The sequence below is a fragment of the Ricinus communis genome, chromosome 8 (assembly GCF_019578655.1).
Source record: "Ricinus communis isolate WT05 ecotype wild-type chromosome 8, ASM1957865v1, whole genome shotgun sequence".
Lineage (NCBI taxonomy): Eukaryota > Viridiplantae > Streptophyta > Magnoliopsida > Malpighiales > Euphorbiaceae > Ricinus > Ricinus communis.
The window spans coordinates 6,330,220-6,355,559 of record NC_063263.1 but is presented as its reverse complement, the minus strand read 5'-3'; the positions used below and the strand labels follow the sequence as shown (position 1 = coordinate 6,355,559).

General features: G+C 25.1%; 1 protein-coding gene across 2 annotated transcripts; it reads right to left on the bottom strand.

Annotated features, from left to right (window-relative positions):
- Positions 1-381: 381 nt before the first annotated feature.
- On the bottom strand, positions 382-3,399 carry LOC8270729 (ethylene-responsive transcription factor RAP2-12). 2 transcript variants are annotated; one of them, XM_002533191.4, is made up of 3 exons: positions 2,946-3,399; positions 781-1,673; positions 382-641 (listed from the first exon to the last, which is right to left on the bottom strand). In XM_002533191.4, exons 1-2 carry the CDS (start codon positions 3,238-3,240, stop codon positions 817-819), a joined length of 1,152 nt encoding a protein of 383 aa, XP_002533237.1. In that variant the 5' UTR covers positions 3,241-3,399; the 3' UTR covers positions 382-641; positions 781-816. The 2 variants fall into 2 exon arrangements, with proteins under 2 accessions (XP_002533237.1, XP_015583317.1); XM_015727831.3 differs by having other exon boundaries at positions 785-1,673.
- Positions 3,400-25,340: the final 21,941 nt, after the last annotated feature.

Here is a 25,340-nt window from a genome sequence, read left to right as displayed (position 1 = left end):
CCAAAAGCATTGAAAACTCTTCAAGTTGGACTCCTTGGAAAGGAACGTCATGCGACGCGGTCAAGTTCAATATTGAAATAGTCATAAACAATCCTAATCCTAACCCTAATGAAGAAATAAATGGTTTTGTTTGAGAAAACATGCATATGATGCGTAGCATAAAGTAAAATGAGAGCTTCCATCTTATGAAGTCCACTTCTAAGGCAACCAAACTGCCACCTTTGATCTGGGAGCAAAGCACAAGGAAAAGTCTAATGGGGGCAAAGCAATTGAACATCCAGAGACTTAATTAAAGTCAGCAAAATAATTCCATTCATAAAAGCAGCATGAATAAACAGCTTCAAAAATGATGGCTTCATGTTAAAACCGAAGACCATGGCAGAAAACAAAAGCAGAGCTAACATTTATATGGTTTCAGGTTTCAGGTTTTAAGACCAATCACACAGCACTGTCAATTACAGTCATCAAATATAACAACCCAATCAAATATAACAACCCAAGTCCAATGTCTCAACATGCAGAGAGAAACCTAAAAACCTATGTACTACTCTTGTACCAAAAGCTCCTCAGATCACACTTCTCCAGAGAGGATTAAGCATGTTCAAATGTGCTTCTTCTACACATCAGACAGACAACCATCCCTACAAATTGAGGAGAGAAAAATAAAAAATAAGAAAAATATCAAACGTGATTATTATAAATAATGAACTGCATAATTTTTATCATATATAAGAGAACAAAATCGAGCGATTAAAAGACTAACAGAAAGATGAAACTCACTAACATGTAGCCTTATTTACAGAAGCTAGAGTTTGCTCAATAAACTCCCCCCACCAAAGAAGGGAGGTCATCGAAGCTCCACAGATCCACTGGGTTTCCACCATCCTGAGTTGTATCTCCATTAAGGAAGCTCTCAAGCGAAGTCTCCCAATTCCCTTCAAGATATGGCACCTGAAAGTTCTCCTGATTGTCAAAAGCCAACAGCTCTTCAGACAGAGATTTTCCATTGTCCTCTACAGGCATCACATCCCCAGAGTCAGATTTCATCCTCTTTTTTGGGTTAGCATCCTCCACAAACAGAGATTCATCAATTTCTGGAGTAGCTGAAAGCATAGATGAGATTTCAGGAGTCTTTGACGCATGCTCTCCCCATCCAAAGTCGGAACAATCAAATGAATTGCTCCCTTGATCAGAATTGAAATACATGGGAAAATTGGATTTCACTCCAGAATCTCCATTGGTAGGAAAAGAGTCCATCAGACCAAACTGGCTCACTGGTGGTTTCTCATCAACAAAACCCAGACTATTGAAGTAATCCTGTTCTGTGTTGTTCAAGTAACTGAAAGTCTCGTTCATTTTTGTCTTGGATAGTGATTTCTGAGGGCTTGCCTTAACTGAAGGCTTTGTGGAAGCACGTGGAGCTTCATCAGGGAAGTTTACTTTAGCTTTCTTGCCACGAATCCTACGTGCCTCAGCATCATATGCTCTTGCAGCTTCTTCTGCTGTATTAAATGTCCCTAGCCAAACACGCACCCCTTTCCGGGGATCACGAATCTCAGCAGCCCATTTTCCCCATGGTCGCTGCCGGATTCCTCTATACTGATTCTTTCTCTTTCTCTTTGCAGATTTTTCAGCTTGTCCATTGAACTCCACAGTTTTTACAGGTGTAGGGCCTTCAAAAAATTCAGAAAGTGAAAGATGTTACACATAAATCACAGTTAAAGACGTCAAAATATAAAATAACACCCAGCACATGAAATCATATGGCATCTTTAGAGAGCAAAAATATATAATAGGTAAATCCCATAATGAAAGTGCAAACACAAAACAGCACCAATATCCAGTTTAATTTCTGTTATCAGGTATTATTAGGCTTATTTTATAAGAGAAACAATATTCAGGCGAAAATTTTTAAGGAAAAATGAATATCAGCACGCGGAAGATTCTACAAAAATATATTTAAAAGAAAGTCAACATAATTCCCTTAAGCTTTAATAAGGGTACATAAGGACACAAATTAAAAGCCAATCCTTTACAACAAACAGTCAAATTCTTAAGCCAAAATGGTACCCAAAGGCACCAGATGAAACTACGTTCATTTGGCACGACTTCAGCATCCAGTAGTCGAACCATTTCAAACAAATTTTAGGTTGTACATGAGCAAATCCACAGACAAGAAATAACTTTTAACTGCTTAAGATTTAAATGAACTTCCACAAAGATCAGGACAGAAACCACATCTTTGAGGCTGAGAGAGATTAGTTATATATTTTATATTCAACATCAACAATTTATTCAAAAGATCCACTTGCTTTAAACCAGGGAAAAAAAGCATCTTAAATATCAAAAATCAATTGTATAAAGAACACAATAGCTTGCAAACTTATCTACTTCTCTATGTCCCATAAGAACAAAACTTCTTGTGAATTTCTCTAAAAGACGTTGATTTTAAATAATCAGATATTAAAGAAGGCCAAAGAAAATCTATATATTTGAGAAAAAGATTTTTTTTTTAGGGAAGAAAAAATTATTACCACAAGTTCTACATCAATCGGGCAAAGAAGATCTCATAGTATTTCCATCAAACAAAAATTCCTAAATTCTCCGTTTAATCCAACAAAACCCATTGGTAAAAGAATACTTGAAAGAAAAAATTGAATCTTTCTTTACAAATAAAGATATCAATTTAGAACCCTATATTTTAATTTTAACAAATACCAAAATAATCACGGGGCAAAAAAATCAACTAAAATTTATATTAAAAATTTTGACAAAAAAAAAAAGAATCAGATAGAGCATAGAAACATTTCAAACAAAATCAACACTAAAATTTAAAAAAATAAAAAACCACAGAGAAACACACTAACAACAATAAACAAATACATGAAACTGAAGTAGTTGATAATGATAATAATAATAGAATAAAATCCATTTAAAAAAATTACCACGAGAGACAGCGCTTTTTCGATGAGGAGGAGAGAGAGCAGAAGCAGAAACACCAAAAGGCTTGACATCAAGCACAACGTCTTCGTCTTCTTCGACATCAGATTCATCTTTAAATTCTTGAAAATCAGCCTCGAAGTCATCATCAAGATCAACAACAACAACAGGCTTTGAGTACTGTTTGCCAACGGGTTTTTTAAGATCAGGCCATAAAAAGTCCGCCGTCAACCTCCGTGATGAAGATCGCCCAGAAATAGTTGGTGGTATGTAGTCGGAAATGATAGCACCGCCACACATGGTTGTTAGTTTTGTATCAGAAAGGACGTCGATGCAAACGTTCCTATAAGTTTTCTGGTGATATTTGTGATTATGAGAAAGTTAAGGAGAGAAATGTGAGAGTTTGGGCTATTACTTATAAGTAGTGTAATGACTAATGGGGAGAAAGATGGAGTGGGTGCAAGGATGGCATTTTATATATTTGAGAGGAAAAGACAGATTTATAAGAAGATTACCATTTTGTCCTTTAGAGTTGGTGAGGGTTTTTGGGTTACTAAAATGACCTTGCAGATGGGAATTATTTACATTTTAATATTTATATTAAAAATGCAAAGTTACATGCAATTCTCCGAATTCTTTAACGCAGTAGAATGAAATTTTTAAGAGTTCAATACTATTTAATTTTAAAATTTAGTCTAATATATAAGCCTATTTTAAATTTATTATAAAATTATTATAGTCTTCTATACTGATAACGGATTTGTCAGTTTTAATTTTTTCTATGAAGCTAATTGGTGTCTAAATTATTTTACTAAATTAAAATAATATTATTTTATGAAATTAAAATAATATTATTTTATGAAATTAAAATAATATTATTTAATTTAATTTTTATTTATAATATATTTTAACCATAATTTATAATAAAATAATAAGATAATAATTTTTTATTATAAATATTTATTTTATATTAATAATTAAAATTATATTATATAGTAATTTAATAATATTATGATAAATATAAATAATTTATAAATATCTAAATTTGTTTAAATTATATTATTTAAAAGAATTAGATAAAAATATTATTAATTAATTATTTTAACTAAATATTAAAATTAATTTGTAGTAAAATTTTAATTTGATAATAAAATAAAATGAATTTGATATTTGATAATAAATTTAACAAATCAAATTCTAACCTTAAATTTAATAGGAGTTAGTTTTATTACTGAATGAGATTTTTAATGTAATTAAAAAAGTATAAATTTATATATTAAAATAAATCTCAAAAAATAAATAAATATTTAATTCAATTTTTAAATTTTAAGATCGTCTAATTATATTCTTGAAATTATAAAAATAAAATTATATCATTAAAATTAATTCGATCCATTTTATTCTAACAGTATGAAATTTAATTTTTTAAAAACTAAAAATAATTATTTTAGTTGTTATAATTTGAGTTATTTCAAATAGATAATTATTAACTTTAAATTTTAATGAATAAAAAAAGCTATAGCTCCTCAATCATACTTTGATAAAAGAAATCAACACCATTTTATTGGTCAGAATATTTCAAAAAACATAATTATTCAAATATTTCAAAAAATTTAATCCTAAAAACATATATTATTCAATTTTTTTGCACTTTAAAAATATAATGAATTACTTTTAGAATTTAATTATGCTTTGATAACAAATTCAATAATTCATTTACCTTAAAAAATAAACATTACAGCTGCATATGATGAGTTCTATATTGGACCCACTTGCTAAAGTCTTTGGCGGACTTCTTTTGTCTCTTTCTTGCACGTGGCTATTTTTCCCTTCAATAAAATAAATTAATATTATAAATTTACTTTTTTCCTTCTAAGGAAAAATTACCATTTAAATTAATTGTATAAAAATATAAAATTAATAAATTAAATTAAATTTATATAATCAAAATATTTTTATCTAAATTTAATATAAATTTTATTTCTCACTTTATTATATATTTTCTACTTTATTAATAAATAAAATATAAAATAAATAAAGAATATTTAATACCTTTAATTATATAAAATGAATACTTACTTTAAAATAATTTTTAAAGTAATACTTATTTTATAATGAAGTATTGATTTGAATCGCAAAATTATAATTAAAATTTTTATTTTCTTATACTTAGAAATTTACTAAGAACTATATAATAAAAAATAATTATTTATAAATATCCATATAAAAATAAATTTTCTTAAAAAATTACTGTGAAAAGTAAATTTTTATTAAGTAATAATCAATAATGGATAAAAAGATTTGATATGTATGTTTTTTAATTAATAGAGTAAAAATATATATAATAAGCATTATTTTGCTAAAATATATTTCGATTACTAATAAAACAATTTAAAAGAAAGTCGGTTGTTTCAATAGAAAATAAAGATTAAAAAATATTTTTTCAAAAGTGTGTTTATATTAGGTTTATATAGGTATGGATATTTTTACTTTTTATAGAAAAAAAAATCATTATCACTAAAATCCTAATAAATCATTATATATGAATTTGAGATTTTGTCTTAAAAGAGACTTATGAGAGTGAGATTGCATTAATACCATTAATAATGCAATAAGTTTTATGTTGTTTATCTTCCCTATTATGCCATGATAATACCATTCAAACTTCACCCTAAGATTTTTATTTTAGTCTTCTGAAAATCAATATTTATGTGTTGATGATTTTGAATAGTATTTAAGGTGGTGAAAATAGTAAAAGAAAACAAAAAAGGTATTTTAGTAATTTAATATGGTAAAATAGTAAAAGAAAAAGAAGGGTATTTTAGTCACACAATTTATTTAGGTGTAATCATAACGTTTGAAAACATTGCTAGCTTAAGATATAAGATCCATTAAGTAGATTTAAAGAATCAATGCAAGCATTTCCTCACCACAAATTTTTGTCCCAAAAGCTAATTTCATAATCCCAATCATATTAAATGTAGAAACTTTGAAGTACAAGTGATTTAACAAGTAAATACATTGCATAATCAATGTTAAAGTGGAGATTTATTGTAATTATCCTAACTAATGCCAAGACTATTGATATAGGTAAATAATTTTGTTTTGTGTCTTTTTATTATTATTATTATTATTATCTTTTCTCTTTTTCTAGAACTGTGTGGGTTAATGGGCAGGTTGCAGAAATGAAAGCCTATGCTATATTGCACATGTGACCTAAAATGGCATCCCAAACCCTTTTCTGTTTTCAACCCTTTGAACTTTGCCTAATTGTTGTGGGTGGTTTCACCAAATTTGACTGGATAAAATGTTGGTTGATTATAATATTTACCTAACTTTTGTATATTCGGGAGTTCAACATATGTAGTTTCTGCCTCGTTGCTCGTAATTATTTATCTTTTTCTTTTAACACTTATTTAGATTTAGAGATCTAATTCTATGTATTTTCTCAATTTTTTTATTTTTTTATTTTTAAAAATAATATTATTTGGATTAAATATAAATCTTTATTTAATGTTAAAAATAATTCTATGAATAATATAAATTTATTAAAGATATTATTTAAATAAAAAATTATAATAATTTTTTTAGAACGGTTTAAATTTTAAATATTTTCATCTCTAATGTAAAAATTAAAATTTTAAAAAAATTTATATTTAAAAAGATGAATTTTTAAATAAAAATTTATAGATTTACACCGCTTGATAATAAATTTAATTAAATTCTTAGATTTTATAAAATTTGTAACCAAATATGTCAAGCTGCCCTTTCTTAAACATAAAATAAGCTTTTCTTGAACATTTAAGAAGCACTTTCATTCAAAATATCAAGCAATAACACTATAAAACCGTAGTTTCAAGTGATAAAATATAAATTAATTATAATTTTATATACAATAATAATAAAATTATATATAGTCTATAAAGGTTTTTATATAAATTTAATTACAATTTACCATTGCAAAACATGAAATAACAGTTTAATTAATATAAATTATTTATTTTTTATCGAATGCAGAACTACGACTACCCTAAAAATAGATTCAACATAATGTGTCAAACTAGATCACTTATATGTCAACAGATAGTACCTTTATTGTCCAATTTGACATAGAAGTGTTTAATCAAGAAGACCAGAAGGTTCATTGCATCTCAGGAATTATCTTAGAAAACACACACACGCCATCTTTAAATTTCTTTATAGTTTGCGTTTTGGGATTGCTTAACTAAATTATAGTATTAATAATTAATTTAGAAATTAATTTAATTCTAAAGACTTAATTAACCTATGAAATTAAATTTATTTAATACAAAGGCTGGTGCATTTTTAATAATTCATATACAATTGTTAGGCAAACGTACGAATCGTAACAAGTAATATAAAATAAATATTAGTATCATTATCATGGGGAGATTGATACCAACCCTAATTGTATTTTCACAATCTAACAAAACTGAATAATTATAATTGAATAAATAAATAATAAGAAAAAAAACTTAAAGCTAATATTAATTTTTTTAAAATTTAATAAGTAAAATTAGAGTCTGAATTTGTTTCACTAACTATTATTTGAATTATAGACTCTTTTAAAATTCAAACCATTAATTTAGTTAAAGATAAATCACTTAAATTATTTAGCGTTTTGTTCGAGCTCATCTAAAAATATCAAAGTTAATTACAGTCTATTTTCATGGTTACGTCAATTAATTAGAATTCATTAAGTTTCTTAGTAATGTATGGCTCCCCAAATGATTCTTCTACTTCCGTGATCGAGATTTCTAAGTTTTACAAGTCTATGAGTTGATCATTTATGCAACTTTTGTTGTCTCTAATTTATTTAAACACTTGTATTTAATTAGGCCTAAAATTAAATATAAAAACAAGTAAAAGCAACTCATAAAATTAATTGAAATTAATTCATTGAAAGGAAATTAAGATAAAAAAAAGTAATAAAATAGCTACATATATCCAAACCTCTAAGAAGAGTCTAGCCACGTATGATTGTGGCAACGTATAAAAAATAATTAAAGAAATAAAAAGAAAATAATTGACTATACTTTATATATATATTATATTATAAAAGATTGTAGATTATAGATTGTAGATATTTGATAGGTAGGATATTCATTATATTTAAGATATTATAATAACTTGAATAGTTTGAGGATTAAATAAATAATAAAATTAAATATTAAATAAGATAGACCTAGTGCATATTGATGTTTTTGACCATTTAATCAGTTTAACATTTTAATTTTCGATGTAGTTTAAAAGACACTTATTACTCTTTTTGAAATATTTTAACATTTTGACATATATGTTTATTAAACATGTGTATATTCACATATAAGTGTTTAAATATTATCAAAAAATTAAAGTTTAGATGTATGTTAGATTAAATTAAAAGCTATAGTCGTTTAAATATTAAATAAAATTCAGGTGTCTGCTAGATTAAATCAAAATTTAAAATATTAAACTAATAAAAATTAAATTTATATGCATAAATATGTATTTAGTTAATAAATTTAGAATAAACTAGATAAATGTCTGTCCTATGGGCAGTTAATTTTAATGCTAATAAAAATTATAACATTACAAAAATTAGAAGTAAATAATACCATATCACAGAGATTTAGCAAAATACTAAAAATGTTAATTGATTATATAACTATATATATATTATTGAATTTTTTATTGGATATATAAATATTTTATATTTTTTTGAATTTTTCAAATACTTATTAATTTTATGATGATAAATTCATTAACTAAAAAAAGTTTATTCTCCTTTTTATATGATTTAGTAGATTTTTCTAATTTACACTATTTAATTTTTCTTGTTTTGCTATATTCATAACATTTACATAAAAGTAAATAAATAAGATATCTCATAAAATTAAATAAACTAAACAATATAATAATATAATGAGTTGAATTAAATAATTTTGTTATAACTTGATTTAATATTTAATTATTTTATCTATTTTTTAAATATTTTTTATGATTTAGTATTTTATATTCTTAAGTAAATAATTCAATAATTTGTTTTTACTTTACATGTATAAAAGTAAGGATATTTTATATTATTTTTTTATTTACTAAATTATAGAAACATAATTTTTAATTAATTGAGTATTTACTTGAAATTGAACCATATCAAAATAATTTCATTGGAATATGAAAAGATAAATTAATTGTGTAAATAAGTATAATATTATAATTAAAAAATTATTTTTTGATTGGTAAGATAATTATTCAACTATGAGAATATAAAAAGTTAAAAGAATCTAATAAAAAATTGAAATTATAAAGAAGAATTTAAAGAAAGAAAATGATTATTAGATACTTAAAATTTATAATTAAACATTGTATATTGTAATACAATACTTGAAAAAGAAATTATTTAAAGTGAGAGTTATAAATAATAATTTAAAAAGATATATGAATATGAAATAATTAAATATCTTACTTAAGTTGACTTTTTAAAATAATAAAAAAAATATTAAAAAATATTAATTTCTTAAATAAAAAAATAAATTTAGAAATCATATGATATGCCATGTAAGATGAGAAACAATATTATAATATCTCTCTCATATATATACATATATATATATATAGTATTTATTTATTTATGAAATTAAATCTTTTATTTAAAACTAAACTATATTGAAATAATATCGATGGAATATATATAAGATAAAATTTAAAAAAAAGTTATGAAGAGTATAAATGTGAGGATGAAAAAAATAAAAATAATTTTTATTTGATAAGATAATTATTACATTATAAAAATAAAATTAAATCAAAAGTTACAATTATAAAAAGAATAAGAGAAAAGGATTATAAGGTAATTAAAATTTATAATTGAATTATTTTATATTGTAATACAATACTTTAAAAAATTATTTAAAGTCGAAGTTATGGAAAAGGATTTAAAAAAGTAGAGGAATGTGAAATAATTAAATATCATAATTAAGGTGTCAAAGTTGTATATAATACTTTATAAAATAGTAAAAAATAGTAAAATAGATTAATTATTTAAAAATTTTAAAAAATAATTAAGGAGTCATAGAATGTATATATATATATGAAAACAATGTCTTTCTTTCTTTCTTTTTTAAATTTTATAGATAAGTATCTGATTTTTGATGAGCCTTTCTTGTACTTCATATTTTTTGCATACACAATTTTAGTATCTTAATGCTAAATAAATATCAAACCATTTGTAACTAATTAAGCTTACTAACTTTAAAACCTCATTAATATCAAATAATCACTTATCAAATAAGAGCTTCTTTAACAATGTCCACAAGTCTATCTTACCACAATTTTCCTATATTATTGTCACCATCAAATGCTGTCATATTTAGCTTCTATTACTCTCATTCTTGGAAATAATCAAGCACCTCTTTCTTTTATGTGATTAATGTTTGCTCTTCTTAATAAAGTTAAAATTCTGCACAAAGATAATCTTTTATTAGAACTTTATAAAAGACTAATGCTTATCGGTTCTTTGGATAAAAACAATAGTTTAGGCTCCTGATTTCAAATGATACAAAAACCTATCGAAGCAAAATCTTTCAATATGCTTATTTTAAACTTTTCTTTTCTTTTACTGGAACCCCAAAATATAATAATTTATTGGTAACTGAAAATCTATATATATATATATATATATATAAAAGCAAGACTTTCAACTGAAAATCAATTAATAATTATCATTTTCTGATATATTTTAAATTAACACGTTTTCCAAATTCGAATACAAATTTACAAGGAGTTGATTTTGAAAATAGAATTCCACAACCTTTTTACACTGAGTCTGTTAACATTGATCAAGATAAAAATTCTGATGAATTTGTTTTGTCACCTTCAAGATCAACTATGGAAAACTTTTCAACTTTAAATATGCTTTCTACTCCTTTTGAAATAGATAAACCTTTTTTACGATCTGACTATTATCATATACGAAATCGTGAAAAAGTTTTATGGTTTCAAAATCATTTTTCAACGGGGGAGAGAGATACTATTCAAGAAAAATTTTATGAATATTTAAATTTTGTTAAAATTAATGTTTCGTTTTTTATCTGGTTTGAAATTTATTGTAACAATAATAATATAGATTTTCCTTTTAAAAATCTTTTTACAAATGATAGAATTTCTAAAACGTGGAATACAACCGTAGGAAACAAACAAATAATCTCTGTTCATCCACCTTTAGAAGAAGTCAAAATAATTATTCATGATTAAGAAATAATTACTTCACCTTTTAAAAATATAAGCTCTAAAAATGACAACAAACCTCCCTTATTAAAAGATATAAGAAACGTCCAAAATCAAAATAATTATACAAACCAAATTCTTTTTACAATTGTCTCACAACTTGACAGGATAGAGACATTTAACATAAATAATCAACAAACACCTAGGCCAGGTGGCATACCTATTAAACCAATTTTCCAACCTCACGAAATTCCTGAACAACAACTAATTAAATTAAATGATAAAGATGAAATTTTAAAACAAATAAATTTAAAATTATCCAATCTATCTTTAAAAGATAAACCTTATGTTAGCATGCTTAATTCTGAGAAATCTGAACAAAATGAAAACTTTGAAATTAAAGATTTAGAAAGTCAAATTGTTAATGATACTTTTGAAATAAATAAAATATACAATAAAAGAGGATACGACAAACCAAGAACTAGACATTATTATCCTAGACCTACTCCTCCAGATTTTTTGTTTGAAGAAAGAGTAAATTTTACTCAAGCAAAATATGATGGAGATTCTGTTTATGAATAGAACCTTGATGGTCTATCAGAATATCAAATTTTAAATATATTACAAGAAATGACCATGATTTGTACTTCGTACAGAGCCAGATCTATAAATAACACTGATAAAAAAATTGCTCAAATGTTAATTTTTCGAGTTTACTGGTCAATTAAAAGGCTGGTGGGATAATTATACCTCACTAGAAGATAAATCAAAAATTTTAAATGCAAGAAAAATAGTCATTAAAATTGAAAATCAAACCTCTGTTCAAACTGAAGAAGAAGATGCTGTTGCAACTTTACTTTTCGCTATTACAAAATATTTTATTGGTGAACCTAATCAATATCAAATTCGATCTTCTGAAATTCTTTCAAATTTAACTTGTCCTAAACTTCAAGATTTTCGCTAGTACAAAGATGTCTTTTTAACTAAAATTTTTTCTCGAACTGATTGCAATCATAGTTTTTGGAAAGAAAGATTTATTGCTGGTTTACCTAAATTATTTGCTGAAAAGGTTAGAACAAGAATTAGAGATTTTTATGGAAATGTTATTCCTTATGATACTTTAACTTATGGAGAAATTATTAATTTTATTAATAATAAAGGTTTAGCTTTATGTACTGATTTGAAATTAAAAGCTAAAATTAAAAATGAGTTTTTACAATCTAAAAAAGAATTGAGAGAATTTTATTCCCAATACGGTTATGAACGTATTCAAGCTCCTTCTTCAAAAACTAAAAAATATTTGAAAAGAAAATCTTCTAATAAAAATTATAGAAGAAATACTTCGAATTTTCAAAAATCTTCTTCATCCAAAAACACTTCTCAACATAAAAATAAAAATAAAAATAATAAAAAGAAAAGTCCTCATGTTTGCTATAAATGTGGACGTGTTGATCATTTTAAATCCCAGTGTAGGATGAAAGAAAAAATCAATACTTTAGATATCTCTGACAAACTTAAAAATCAAATGCTTAATCTTTTACTATTTGATACAGATTCTGAAAATTCTGATTTAAGTGATTTTGAAGAAAATGATTTAAATGTTTTAAGTGATACATCTTCTGTTAATACTGATTTTGAAACTTGTGAAGGCCTTGGAATTTGTACAGGTCCTTGTTGTAACTCAACTTTAAATGTTTTATCAGAAGAAACTCTTTCAGATCTTTTTGAATTAATTGACAAAATAAATGATCCTACAGATAAAGAAAAATATTTTTTAAAATTAAGGGATATTGTTTTACATAACGAGACCCAAAAATCTGAACCTGTACCTTATAATTTAAAAGAAATTTTTCATAGATTTGAACCAAAATCTTCTAGAAATCCTACACCAAATATTCAGGATTTAGAAGAAGAAATTAAAAATATAAAACAAGAAATTAATGATTTGAAAAATGAAAATTTAGATTTCAAAGAAAGGATCTTAAAATTGGAACTAAATGGAAAAAATAAAGAAGTTATTGAATTTACTGATAACACTAATGATTCTCATGTTAATAAATTTTTAGCACATATTACCAGAGTAAATTTTTATAAATGGTTTATTTTTGTTAGAATTCTTATAAATGATTTTAAAATTGAGACGATCGTTTTAGTTGATTCTGGAGCTCATTAAAATTGTATTCAAGAAGGAATTGTACCTACATAGTTTCTTAAAAAAACAACTGAAAAATTACATACTGCAGACGGTTCAAGAATGCAAATAAATTACAACCTCTCTAAAGTTAAAATCTGTAATGATGGATTATGTTTCTACACTTCTTTTATTTTGATTAAAAATCTTTCAGCCATTGTTATTCTTGGAACTCCGTTTTTAGCCTTGCTTTATCCTTTCTGAGTTGACACTCACGGTATTAAGACTAGATTATTAGAAAAAGAAATTTGTTTTAAATTTATTTTTTCTGAATACGACAAAGATATAAATGTTTTAAAGAAAAATTATATTTTTAATGATCTGATTAGTCAAAAGAAAAAACAAATTACTTTTTTAAATAAAAAAAATTTATCTTTAAAAATTAAAGAAGAATTAGACCTTGATGTGACAAAAGCTAAAATAAAAAATATTGAAAATCTTTTTACTAATGACTTATGTGCACCTGCTCCAAATGCTTTTTGGAATTAGAAAAAACATGTAATTTCTTTACCTTATGTTAAAGATTTTTCGGAAGATAACATACCGACAAGATCACATGCTATACATATGAATGCAGAACTTGAAAACCACTGCAGAAAAAAAATTGATGAATTATTACAAAAAGGATTAATTCATAAATCTAGTTCTCCTTGGAGCTACTCTGCTTTTTATGTTTATAACGTAGCTGAAAGAGAACGAGGTATACCCAGACTTGTTATAAATTATAAACCCTTAAATAAAGTTTTAGAATGCATCAGATACCCTATACCTAATAAAAGAGATTTATTGAAAAAACTTTACAATTCAAAAATTTATTCAAAATTTGACATGAAGTCTGGTTTTTGGCAAATTCAAATTAAAGAAAAAGATCGTTACAAAACTGGTTTTAATGTTCCTTTTGGTCATTATGAATGGAATGTCATGCCGTTTGGACTAAAAAATGCACCATCAGAATTCCAAAGAATTATGAATGATATTTTTCATGATCATCAATCATTTACCATTGTTTACATTGATGATATTTTAGTTTTTTCAAATTCATTAGCACAACATTTTTCTCATTTGCATAAGTTTTATAATATAATTAAACAGAATGGTTTAGTCGTTTCTGCACAAAAAATGAAATTGTGTCAAACAAAAATCAGATTTTTTGGACACGAAATTTTTGAAAATAATGTTTTACCAATTTCAAGAGTTTTAGAATTTACTTCTAAATTTCCAGATGAAATTAAAGACAAAAATCAACTGCAAAGATTTTTGGGATGTCTTAGTTATGTGTCTGATTATTTCAAAGATATTAGAATTCTCTGTAAGCCTTTATTCAATCGTCTTAAGAAAAATCCAAAACCCTAGACACAAGAACATACTCGTGTTGTACAAACCATCAAACAAAAAGTTCATCATTTATCCTGTTTGTCTATTCCTCATCCAGATGCCTTTCTTATAGTTGAAACAGATGCCTCTGATTTAGGTTTTGGGGGTATTCTTAAACAAAAGTTACCTAGTCAAAATACAGAGTCCTTGGTCAGATTCCACTCTGGAGCATGGAATGAAACTCAATCTCAATATTCTACTATTAAAAAAAAACTTTTATCAATTATTTTATGTATTACAAAATTTGAAGATGATTTAGTTGGAAAACATTTTTTACTCCGTATTGATTGTAGTGCTGCTAAAAATATTTTGGAAAAAGATGTTAAAAATTTTGTTTCAAAACAAGTTTTTGCCAGATGGCAAGCACTTTTGAGAATATTTGATTTTGATATTGAATATATAAAAGGTTCTTCAAATTCTTTACCTGATTTTTTAACAAGAGAATTTCTACAGGGAAAGAAATCAAGCTAATCTTTATGGGCACTCCTATAAAGAAGAAGTTATCGCCAGTCGATTTTACGGCTAACAAATCTGGACATTCTTCATTGTTGATTTCTACAAACAGGTTTGAAATTCTTGACAAAACTCCTTTACCTTCTACCCCTACAAAACCTTCAAACTTTTTACAAGCTGTTACCAAACCCGGTTCCTCTAAACCAGAACCACCAAAGTACTTTACAAAATCACAACAACAAATCGTCACCATTCTTGAAAATGAAATATTCAATGGAAATATGGAAAATCCCAATTATCAGCAAATATTTCAACATATTTTCCCTTATGAATAATTTTTTATTCCTGAAAGTCCCTACAAATTGAAATTTTTTTATGAACTTATCTTTTTAGATACGAACTCCATAGAAATTGAACATTCCTATGATCGTGACATGCCTGAGAAAATTTTCTATTCAAAATGTAGAATCTTGAAAGTCCTTACTTTGTCAGATTGGAACCAAAATCCATACACTGCAAAGAAATTTTCTGTTACTTTTACACCTCCCTGTTACAATTACTTTGACTACCAAAAAGCCTGGTACAATACCTTTTACCTTCGAAATTGGAATCACTCTTGGTTCTTCATGTTTCATAAAACCAATTCAAAATATTTCCCAAATTGGTTTTCAGATTGGTGGACATATTTTGGACTTTGCCCCGAAATTTTACCTGCTAAGATTATAGAAGGATTTACTATCTTTAAAGAAAAGTTACCTATCCTTAAGCATGATAAATTGATTATCTTTTCTGAAACCTTTAACCTGCCTTGGATTTTCTCCTGGCAGTTCAAGGTAAAACCATTCAAACCTTCTCCTGATGTAAATTTTATCGCATGTTTAACCCGTGAATATAGTGTTAAATGGTGGTCCAACTGTAAAGATATTCAAGCCAACAAAGAAACGGTTTTGAAACATTTCTCTGGAAAGAATCCTATGCTTTCAGGAACCAGTCAATCCATGGGACAATTCAACTTCTTGTCTGATAAAAGCAAAATCTTAGCCAAATTATCTGGAAATACTACAAAGAAAGAATTCAAAGCGGCCCTGGAACAAGCATTATCACAAGTCTCTGGAGATAGTGATGATGAAAACTCTCGAAGCACTCGAGGACCTAATTACACTCCACAAAATGAAGACGATTGCTACGGTCTTGATAACTATGATGTGCTTTTTGATTAAATGGAAATTATGGCCAACAGAAGAAGACAATGATGCAAAAGAACAAAAATCTTTTGACAAAATGGCACCTTATCTGAGAAGATAATAATAGACAAAGTGGCAGACAAGAATCTTTTCCTTTTTGAATAAATAACTCAATTATTTACCTTTGTTGTCTTTTATAATAATTATATCACGGACTCAAGTCTGTTTGAAATCCGAATAGTGTTCTATTATCTATTATAAATAGGTGTGTATTAGTTGAGAGGAGACACGCTTGAACTATCTTCCCTACTATCTCTTCTATCTTTGTAAAATTTTCTCTTCAATAAAATTTTATACTATTTACTTACTTAATTCTCTTTCTATTTATGTATTACTTGATCCTGCTCCGCATTTGGTATCAGAGTCATAGTCACTAAACTTGTAATTATCTTGTTTAAGATAGTGCTGGTCAGCCTGGTTTTCCTTTGGTCAACCCGTCTTCTCAATAATCGGTCAGGGTGGTCCCGGTAGGTGGTCCCACTATCCTAAACATTATTTACCTGTTTATTGTCTTTGGTTATGGCATCATTGTTTCGCAGTTTCAGTAGTAGAGAAATAGCTTCTTCCTCTTCTCTCTCTAATTTAAATACTGAAGAATTTACTGTTCAAGAGTCTAATATTCCTGAAATAGAAAATCAGTTACATAATTGGTCCATCCCTAAGCAAAACATTAATAGTATTTATCGTATTGGAACTTTTAATTTTGCACAAAATTATTCTATTAAGCAAACTGAACAAACTATTGCTTTAAATAAATCACATGAAAATTTACATTTACTTTCATCATCTGCATTACATGAACATATTAGAAAAAAAATTTAAATTTGTGCATATAGGCATGGTTCAAATTGCTGTTAAACCTTTATTTAGAATTGGTTTAGACATACCTATTTTTCTCTGTTTAAGAGATGCACGACATTTGAATTTTTTAAATTCACTTTTGGCAATGGCTGAATCAAATTTAGCAAATGGTCCTGTTTATTTTAATTGTTATCCAAATTTTTCAGTTTCGTTATTTGACTCAAATATTTTAGATACTTTAATTTTAACTATTAAAACTAAAAACATGGATGTTGCTGAAAATTCCAGATCTATAGCTGTCATTTATAGAATTTATTACAAAGTTATGACGACAACTATAAATCCAAGAGCTAAACATTATTTAACAAGAAATGAAACAATTTTATTTGAAGCTAATCCTTTACATTCTAAAATACAAGTTCCTAAAAGACTAAAATGGAATGAATTATCTCAAGCTGGAACTTGGGATTTGCAAGAAATTAATAAACCACAATCTATTGAAAATAATTCTAGAATTTTACAAATTTTTGAACAATCTAATGGTTCTGTTCAAATAAGTTTTTCACCTACTTTTTTACCTTCCTCTAGACTTTCTACTTTTGAAAATTCTAGACCTTCTACACACACAACACGTTTTTCAAATTCGAATACAAATTTACAAGGAGTTGATTTTGAAAATAGGATTCCACAACCTTTTTACACTGAGTCTGTTAACATAGATCAAGATAAAAATTCTGATGAACCTGTTTTGTCATCTTCAAGATCAACTATGGAAAACTTTTCAACTTTTAATATGCTTTCTACTCCTTTTGAAATAGATAAACCTTTTTTACGATCCGACTATTATCATATACGAAATCGTGAAAAAAAATTTATGGTTTCAAAATCATTTTTCAACGGGGGAGAGAGATACTATTCAAGAAAAAAATTATGAATATTTAAATTCTGTTAAAATTAATGTTCCGTTTTTTATCTGGTTTGAAATTTATTGTAACAATAATAATATAGATTTTCCTTTTAAAAATATTTTTAAAAATGATAGAATTTCTAAAACATGGAATACAACCGTAGGAAACAAATAAATAATCTATGTTCATCCACCTTTAGAAGAAGTCAAAATAACTGTTAATGATCAAGAAATAATTGCTTCACCTTTTAAAAAGATAAGCTCTGAAAATGACAACAAACCTCCCTTATTAAAAGTTATAAGAAACATCCAAAATCAAAATAATTATACAAACCAAATTCCTTTTACAATTGCCTCACAACTTGATAGGATAGAGACATTTAACATAAATAATCAACAAACACCTAGGCCGGGTGGCATACCTATGAAACCAATTTTCCAACCTCACGAAATTCCTGAACAACAACTAATTAAATTAAATGATAAAGATGAAATTTTAAAACAAATAAATTTAAAATTATCCAATCTATCTTTGAAAGATAAACCTTATGAAATCTAAATCCAAACCCGCTATTTGTTTATTTAAACAGGTATCTTATAGAATATTCGTAGATACCCTACTCTATTAGGCCCACTAAGAATTCTTTTCATTATTTTATTTTCCATAAATATTCCACCATTAAATCATTTCATATAATTTTTGTAAAAAAGACACACACACACACACACATATATATATATATATATATATATATATATATATATATATATATATTTGCGGATACCCTACTTTATTAGGTCCACTAAGAATTCTTTTTATTATTTTATTTTCTATAAATATTCTACCATTAAACCATTTCATATAGTTTTGTAAAAGAGACATATATAAATATTACATTTTATTTAGTTTTTATTATTTATAAAATTATTTTAAATGTTATTAAATTTATACTTGGTTTGTATTTATACATCGAACATTTAATGTTGAATAATTAAATTTGATTAGTTTATGTTTTATAATTTTTTTAAGTAGTATAAAATAAATATGAGTATCATTATCACGGGGAGATTGATACCAACCCTAATTGTATTTTCACAATCTAACAAAACCGAATAATTATAATTGAATAAATAAATAATAAGAAAAAAAACTTAAAGCTAATATTAATTTTTTTAAAATTTAATAAGTAAAATTAGAGTTTGGATTTGTTTCACTGACTATTATTTGAATTATAGGCTGTTTTAAAATTCAAACCATTAATTTAGTCAAAGATAAATCACTTAAATTATTTAGCGTCTTGTTCGAGCTCATCTAAAAATATCAAAGTTAATTACAGCCTATTTTCATGGTTACGTCAATTAATTAGAATTCATTAAGTTTCTTAGTAATTTATGGCTCCCCAAATGATTCTTCTACTTCCGTGATCGAGATTTCTAAGTTTTACAAGTCTATGAGTTGATAATTTATGCAACTTTTATTGTCTCTAATTTATCTAAACACATGTATTTAATTAGGCCTAAAATTAAATATAAAGACAAGTAAAAGCAACTCATAAAATTAATTGAAATTAATTCATTGAAAGGAAATTAAGATAAAAAAAAGTAATAAAATAGCTACATAAACCCAAACCTCTAAGAAGAGTCTAGCCACATATGATTGTGGCAACATATAAAAAATAATTAAGGAAATCAAAAGAAAATAATTAATTCAAACTCTTGAATCTTGATGCAAATCTTCTTGATCTCTTTGAATATGTCTGCAAAAGTTATTTTCTGATGGTTATGTGTATCATAATAGCTATTTTCTCCCTTTTTATAGCTAAGGCTTAAAGAAAATCCTAATTTACCCTTAATTTTTGAGTTTCCAATAAAAGAAACTCTCCTTTATTTTGACACGGGTTCAAGCACGGTCGTGTGGCGTCCTCATGTTTTCGGCATGACTTGACATACGTCCATGTGTGATCTCATACGGTGCTTTCATTATATCTTCAATTTGGACAAAAGCAGGTACGATTTGGAGCACTCCCGTATGCTTCCTGCATGTTAATTTCTTCAAAATCCAGTAGCAGACACGGGTTTAAACATGGCCATGTGTCAAATCTCCTTCTTGATTCTTTATCCAGCATGTGATACAGACACAAGCACGTCCGTGCTAAGCAATGACGCAGCTTTTCATAATCGTTTAGGATTCCTTTCTACTCTTTCCTACAAAATTTTCTTTATCAAAATTAAATATAAATTCCTAAAAAACCAAAAGTATTAGAATGATGGTATAACTTAAATAAACTCCTAATTAAACATAAATTATTTCTAATTAGTATAACTATTTATTCAAAAGTCATTAAAATTCAACTCAAAGACATATGTAAAATTATACACAACAATAATAGAATTATTGATTTCATAAATCTTAAGATTCTAATTGATAAAATATAATTATTTTTTATTTTATTTACTCATTTTATAAAGTTTTCTTTCTTTCTTTTTGCCTTTTACTTAAAAAGTTAAATTAAATTAATTTCCACCAAAATTTATATAAATTTTTTACTGCTAATGTAGGTATTTTGATTTGATTTTGAAATTTGTTTTCTGGCACTCATATTACAAGTTTTTTTTTTAAAAATAGTTTGTAATAATATTTTTTATTTTATTTAAATAATAATTTTGAATTATAATTATTTATAAGTTTCAACAAAAGATAGCTAAGATTTATCCAATAAAGCATATAAAATAATTAACATAAAAGAATTATAAAAACTAATTAATACTAGATGATACAAAGATTTTTTGAGAAAAAAAAAAGAAATTAGAGAGATAAGATTTTATATACTTAGCACAGAATGTTTAGGTATTATAATTATTTTATTAATTTATCTCATTGGTTAAGTTATTTTATCAAATATGGCCTGCAAAAATAATATTAATAATTTATGAATTATAATATTTGTGCTAGACAAGTTTAACATGAGCAATAATATGACTTAACTAAATCTAGATTAAGCCTAATTTTAAAGATTATGAATCCGTAAATTAAATGAATTGTTAGTGTTTTATATATATTGTACGAATAGATAATTTTTAAATTATTTTTATCTAATGATAGTCTTTTATGGCAAACAACAAATGAACTTGCTTGTATCATCAGCAATAGACTGTAGAAAATAGGAATTTATAGGCTGTTGACATTTGTTCCTTTCAGAGTAAAAGTAATCGCCAAATTTAATTACTCCTCTTTGTTATTAACATTAGACTAGCTAATGAGAGCTACATTAGGGTACCCCGCCAACTCTATTGATTTTTTCACTTAATTAATATATTTTGCACTCATAAAAAAAACAATAACTGAAATAAATGCAAAAGCTAATTCCACATCACATCATCTTTTTTCTGTTGTTTTCTATTGAAATCTATAAACTTATGATTTTTATTTATAAATTAAGGTTTACGTACTTTAAATGTCGTAAAAATTAATTTAAAATTTTATATAATTAAATTTATCTAAAGTTAATTATAGATAGAAATTTTTGGATGAAGTTCATAATAATAATTCAACATTTACATGGCATTGTAAAGCTATATTTAAGTTGATAGTTAAATGATTATATTTATATCTTTTTAAATCTAATTAATTATTATTGTTAATAGATTATTGAACTCTTGGAAAACTAAGATGCGTAAAAAAAATTTCAAAAAGATTTATGTAGGGAAAGCAACGGGTAGGATATCCGCCCGATTAATGCTATCGAGTCCGAACTATTTAAATTATATTTATTTAAATCTATTCCAAATTCGTTTAAGAAGTTTTTCTTGTTATCTGAACCCGTTCCAAATCCTAATAGAAATATTCGTATAATATCTCAATTTAATTAAAAATTCGTTTAAATTAAATGACTATTAAATAAATTTTATGAGTATTTAAATAGGTAGCGGGTACTCTATCCATTAAAAATCCGTTTATCTTAATATTCGAATAATTAAATGGATACATATTTATCAAATCCATTTATAATAATTTAAATTAATAAAAATAAAAAAATTATAAAACATAAACTAATCAAATTTAATTATTCAACATTAAATGTTCGATGTATAAATACAAACTAAGTATAAATTTAATAACATTTAAAATAATTTTATAAATAATAAAAACCAAATAAAATGTAATATTTATTATAACTTGTCTTTCAACACGATATATATATATGTGTGTCTTTTTTACAAAAATTATATGAAATGATTTAATGGTGGAATATTTATGGAAAATAAAATAATAAAAAGAATTCTTAGTGGGCCTAATAGAGTAGGGTATCCCCGAATATTCTATAAGATACTTGTTTAAATAAACAGATAGCGGGTTTGGATTTAGATATCATATATCTGTATCCGTCTATATAATTGGATTCGGATAACAAGTATTCGTTGAACATGAACCCGACGTGAATAGTGAATTTAAATTATAAATCCATTTGAAAATGTGTTTATTACTATTCAAATTTACTTTAATAGGATTCAATCAAATCGGTACCTGTAAATCCCCACCCGACTACCATCCCTTCATTTGTGTAAAAACCCAAATCTTGAAATTTAAATTTCGATTTTAGCTAATGCTGCCTTAAAAACCCTATTGAGGCATTCATCCATTCAAAGTTATTGTTGGGTGTCAGGAAAATATGTTTAAAATTTTATTGACTCATTAGATAAACTTTTTACTAATTACTTCTATTAATTTTATAAATTTTTTTATTAATTTATTTTAAATAATTTTCAAAGCTAAAAAAATCAATAAATATATATTTCTTTTCTTTTAAGAATACAATTACCTATCACAATATCGGATAGAGCTATCACACACATACCACCGGCCGCCTTGATTATATATTATTGAAGAATTTTATAAATAGAATGTTTAATTATATCCCACATGTGCTATAGATTTGAAATCTTTGAAAATTTTGTAAAAGTATGAAATCACTTTTGAAAATTTGGAGTAAAAGAAATTAAGTTATGGAAATCAATAATATTAAAATTTGACTCGTAAAAGTATTCAGCTATTCTCATAAAAGTACTCTTTCTTTTCTTATTCTTTTGGTAATCTTTAGTTTATGAAATACAATAATAATTTTTTGAAAAATAATAATATTCTCAAAAATATTCTTAATAATATTGCAACTAATATATAAATGGTGATGATAGTGGGCCACTTAAAAGACGATTGCTTGTGACTAATAGTGATGATGAAAAATAATGTGGATAATAAATGATGATATCAAATATTATTTAAAATATTATGAAAATTTATTATTTTAACAGTGGAATAGTTATTTTTTTGTTCGTTACAAAATATGAATTATGTGAAATTAGAAAAAGTAATCCTATATTTTTTTATTTAGATTTATATTAAAAATTGAAAAATATAATAAAAATAAAAATAAAATATATTTATTGATGGAATTATAATTGCGATCCTTATGGTGATTTTTTTTATTGTAAACAAACATCTTAGAAAAGATATCTATTTACAAAAGAAAAATAAAGAGATTTTTTTTATTCACCTAAATAATTAAATCTGGAATATATTCTTTTATTTTAAAATAATAAAAGAAGAGATAAAGAAAAAATATTATCTTTTAAATAAGGATAATATTTTTAAAAATTAAATATCATAGATAATCTTTTTCATTTACATATATCTAGATTTTAATTTAGAATGTGTCGGATAGGACTCTTACGAATGATAAAGTATTCTTTCAAAAGTCTTAATGCAAAGTATTCTTCCAAAAGTCTTAATGCAGTTTCATATCTAATGTTTGAATCTAGAATCTAAATTAATCTAAAAAATATTCTTACCAATTTATTTACATATTTTTTAGTAAATATTATAAATAATTTATTTATAGAGAAATAAATAGAAAATAAATATAGTGTAATTCAATATTTTGATGTTGAAAAATTTAATAAAGTTAAAAAATTAAAATAATAGAACACATGTAAAAGAATTATAAATTATAAGAGTAAAATAATTTATTTAATATATGAAATGAGTTAAATTATTTTTAATGTTATAAAAATAAAAATTTATAATATATATATATAAATTAATTTTCTCAAACAGTTAATTAAATAGACAACTTTATGCAGATACTGAAATAAAAAAATAAAATAAAATAAAATGAGACATAATTTATAATTTTGTAAAAGTATAGTCGGCTAAACTCGGACTCCGAATTTGAACCGCGTTATTAAACAGCAGATGTGGGGTTACTTTGACTATAATGGCGAGTTTGTAAAATTTAAGTACGGATAGGGGTAACCTGGGAAAAGGAACAGTCCAATACTAATTTAGAGAGTTGAATAAGATTTTTATCCAAAAGTCAGGTAAAAAAAGTAAAAAAGTAAAAAGGGAAAAAGCCAAGGCGGTGAAATAGAAGGTTCATGCACCGGAATCTGCCGTGATTGAAGAATAATATTATACGACAAAACTACAACGTTCTGGGTCCCATGCAGAGTGCATGGTGGTCTAATCTAATTAAATTAAATTAAAATAGACATGCGTCTTTATTTATTTATTCCATCCTAATATATAAAGATTGTTTGACATAGTTATAAAAACAGAACATCTAATAGCTTCTTAATTCTCAATAGTTGCATTAAAATGTTTTGGTTTGTTTAATTTTATTTAAATATGTATAAAAATCAACTAAATTGACAAAACCGATTTGATCTAATTTAATCTAAATTAAACTTATAATTTAATCATGGTTAATTATGGTTTTAAATTTTTATCAACTGAGTTTTTATTTTGGTTTTGGCTAATTTAAATTGAACCAAACCAATAATTTAATAAAATTATATATATTCTAGTCTAATGAGTTTTGACTCTTTTTAAATTATTTTTAATTCTTTATAAGTTGCAAATTGTTCGTATGTGATTAATAATATTAACAACGTAAATGTTAATTGATTTTTAAATAATTTTTATTGTATAGTTACTAATATATTATATATGAGGTAAGAGAATTTTTATTATTTGATCTCTATTAATTGTTTGGAAAATTTTATTTTAAGTTGTTTATGCTAAGGATTTCAAGTAGATAACTTATAATTTATATTTTTATAGCAAGGTTGATTGTTATTTGGCACATACAAAGATTAAATATTTGGATTTTGAACAAACATCAAGCTCCTATTGGCTTAAGTGGATGAT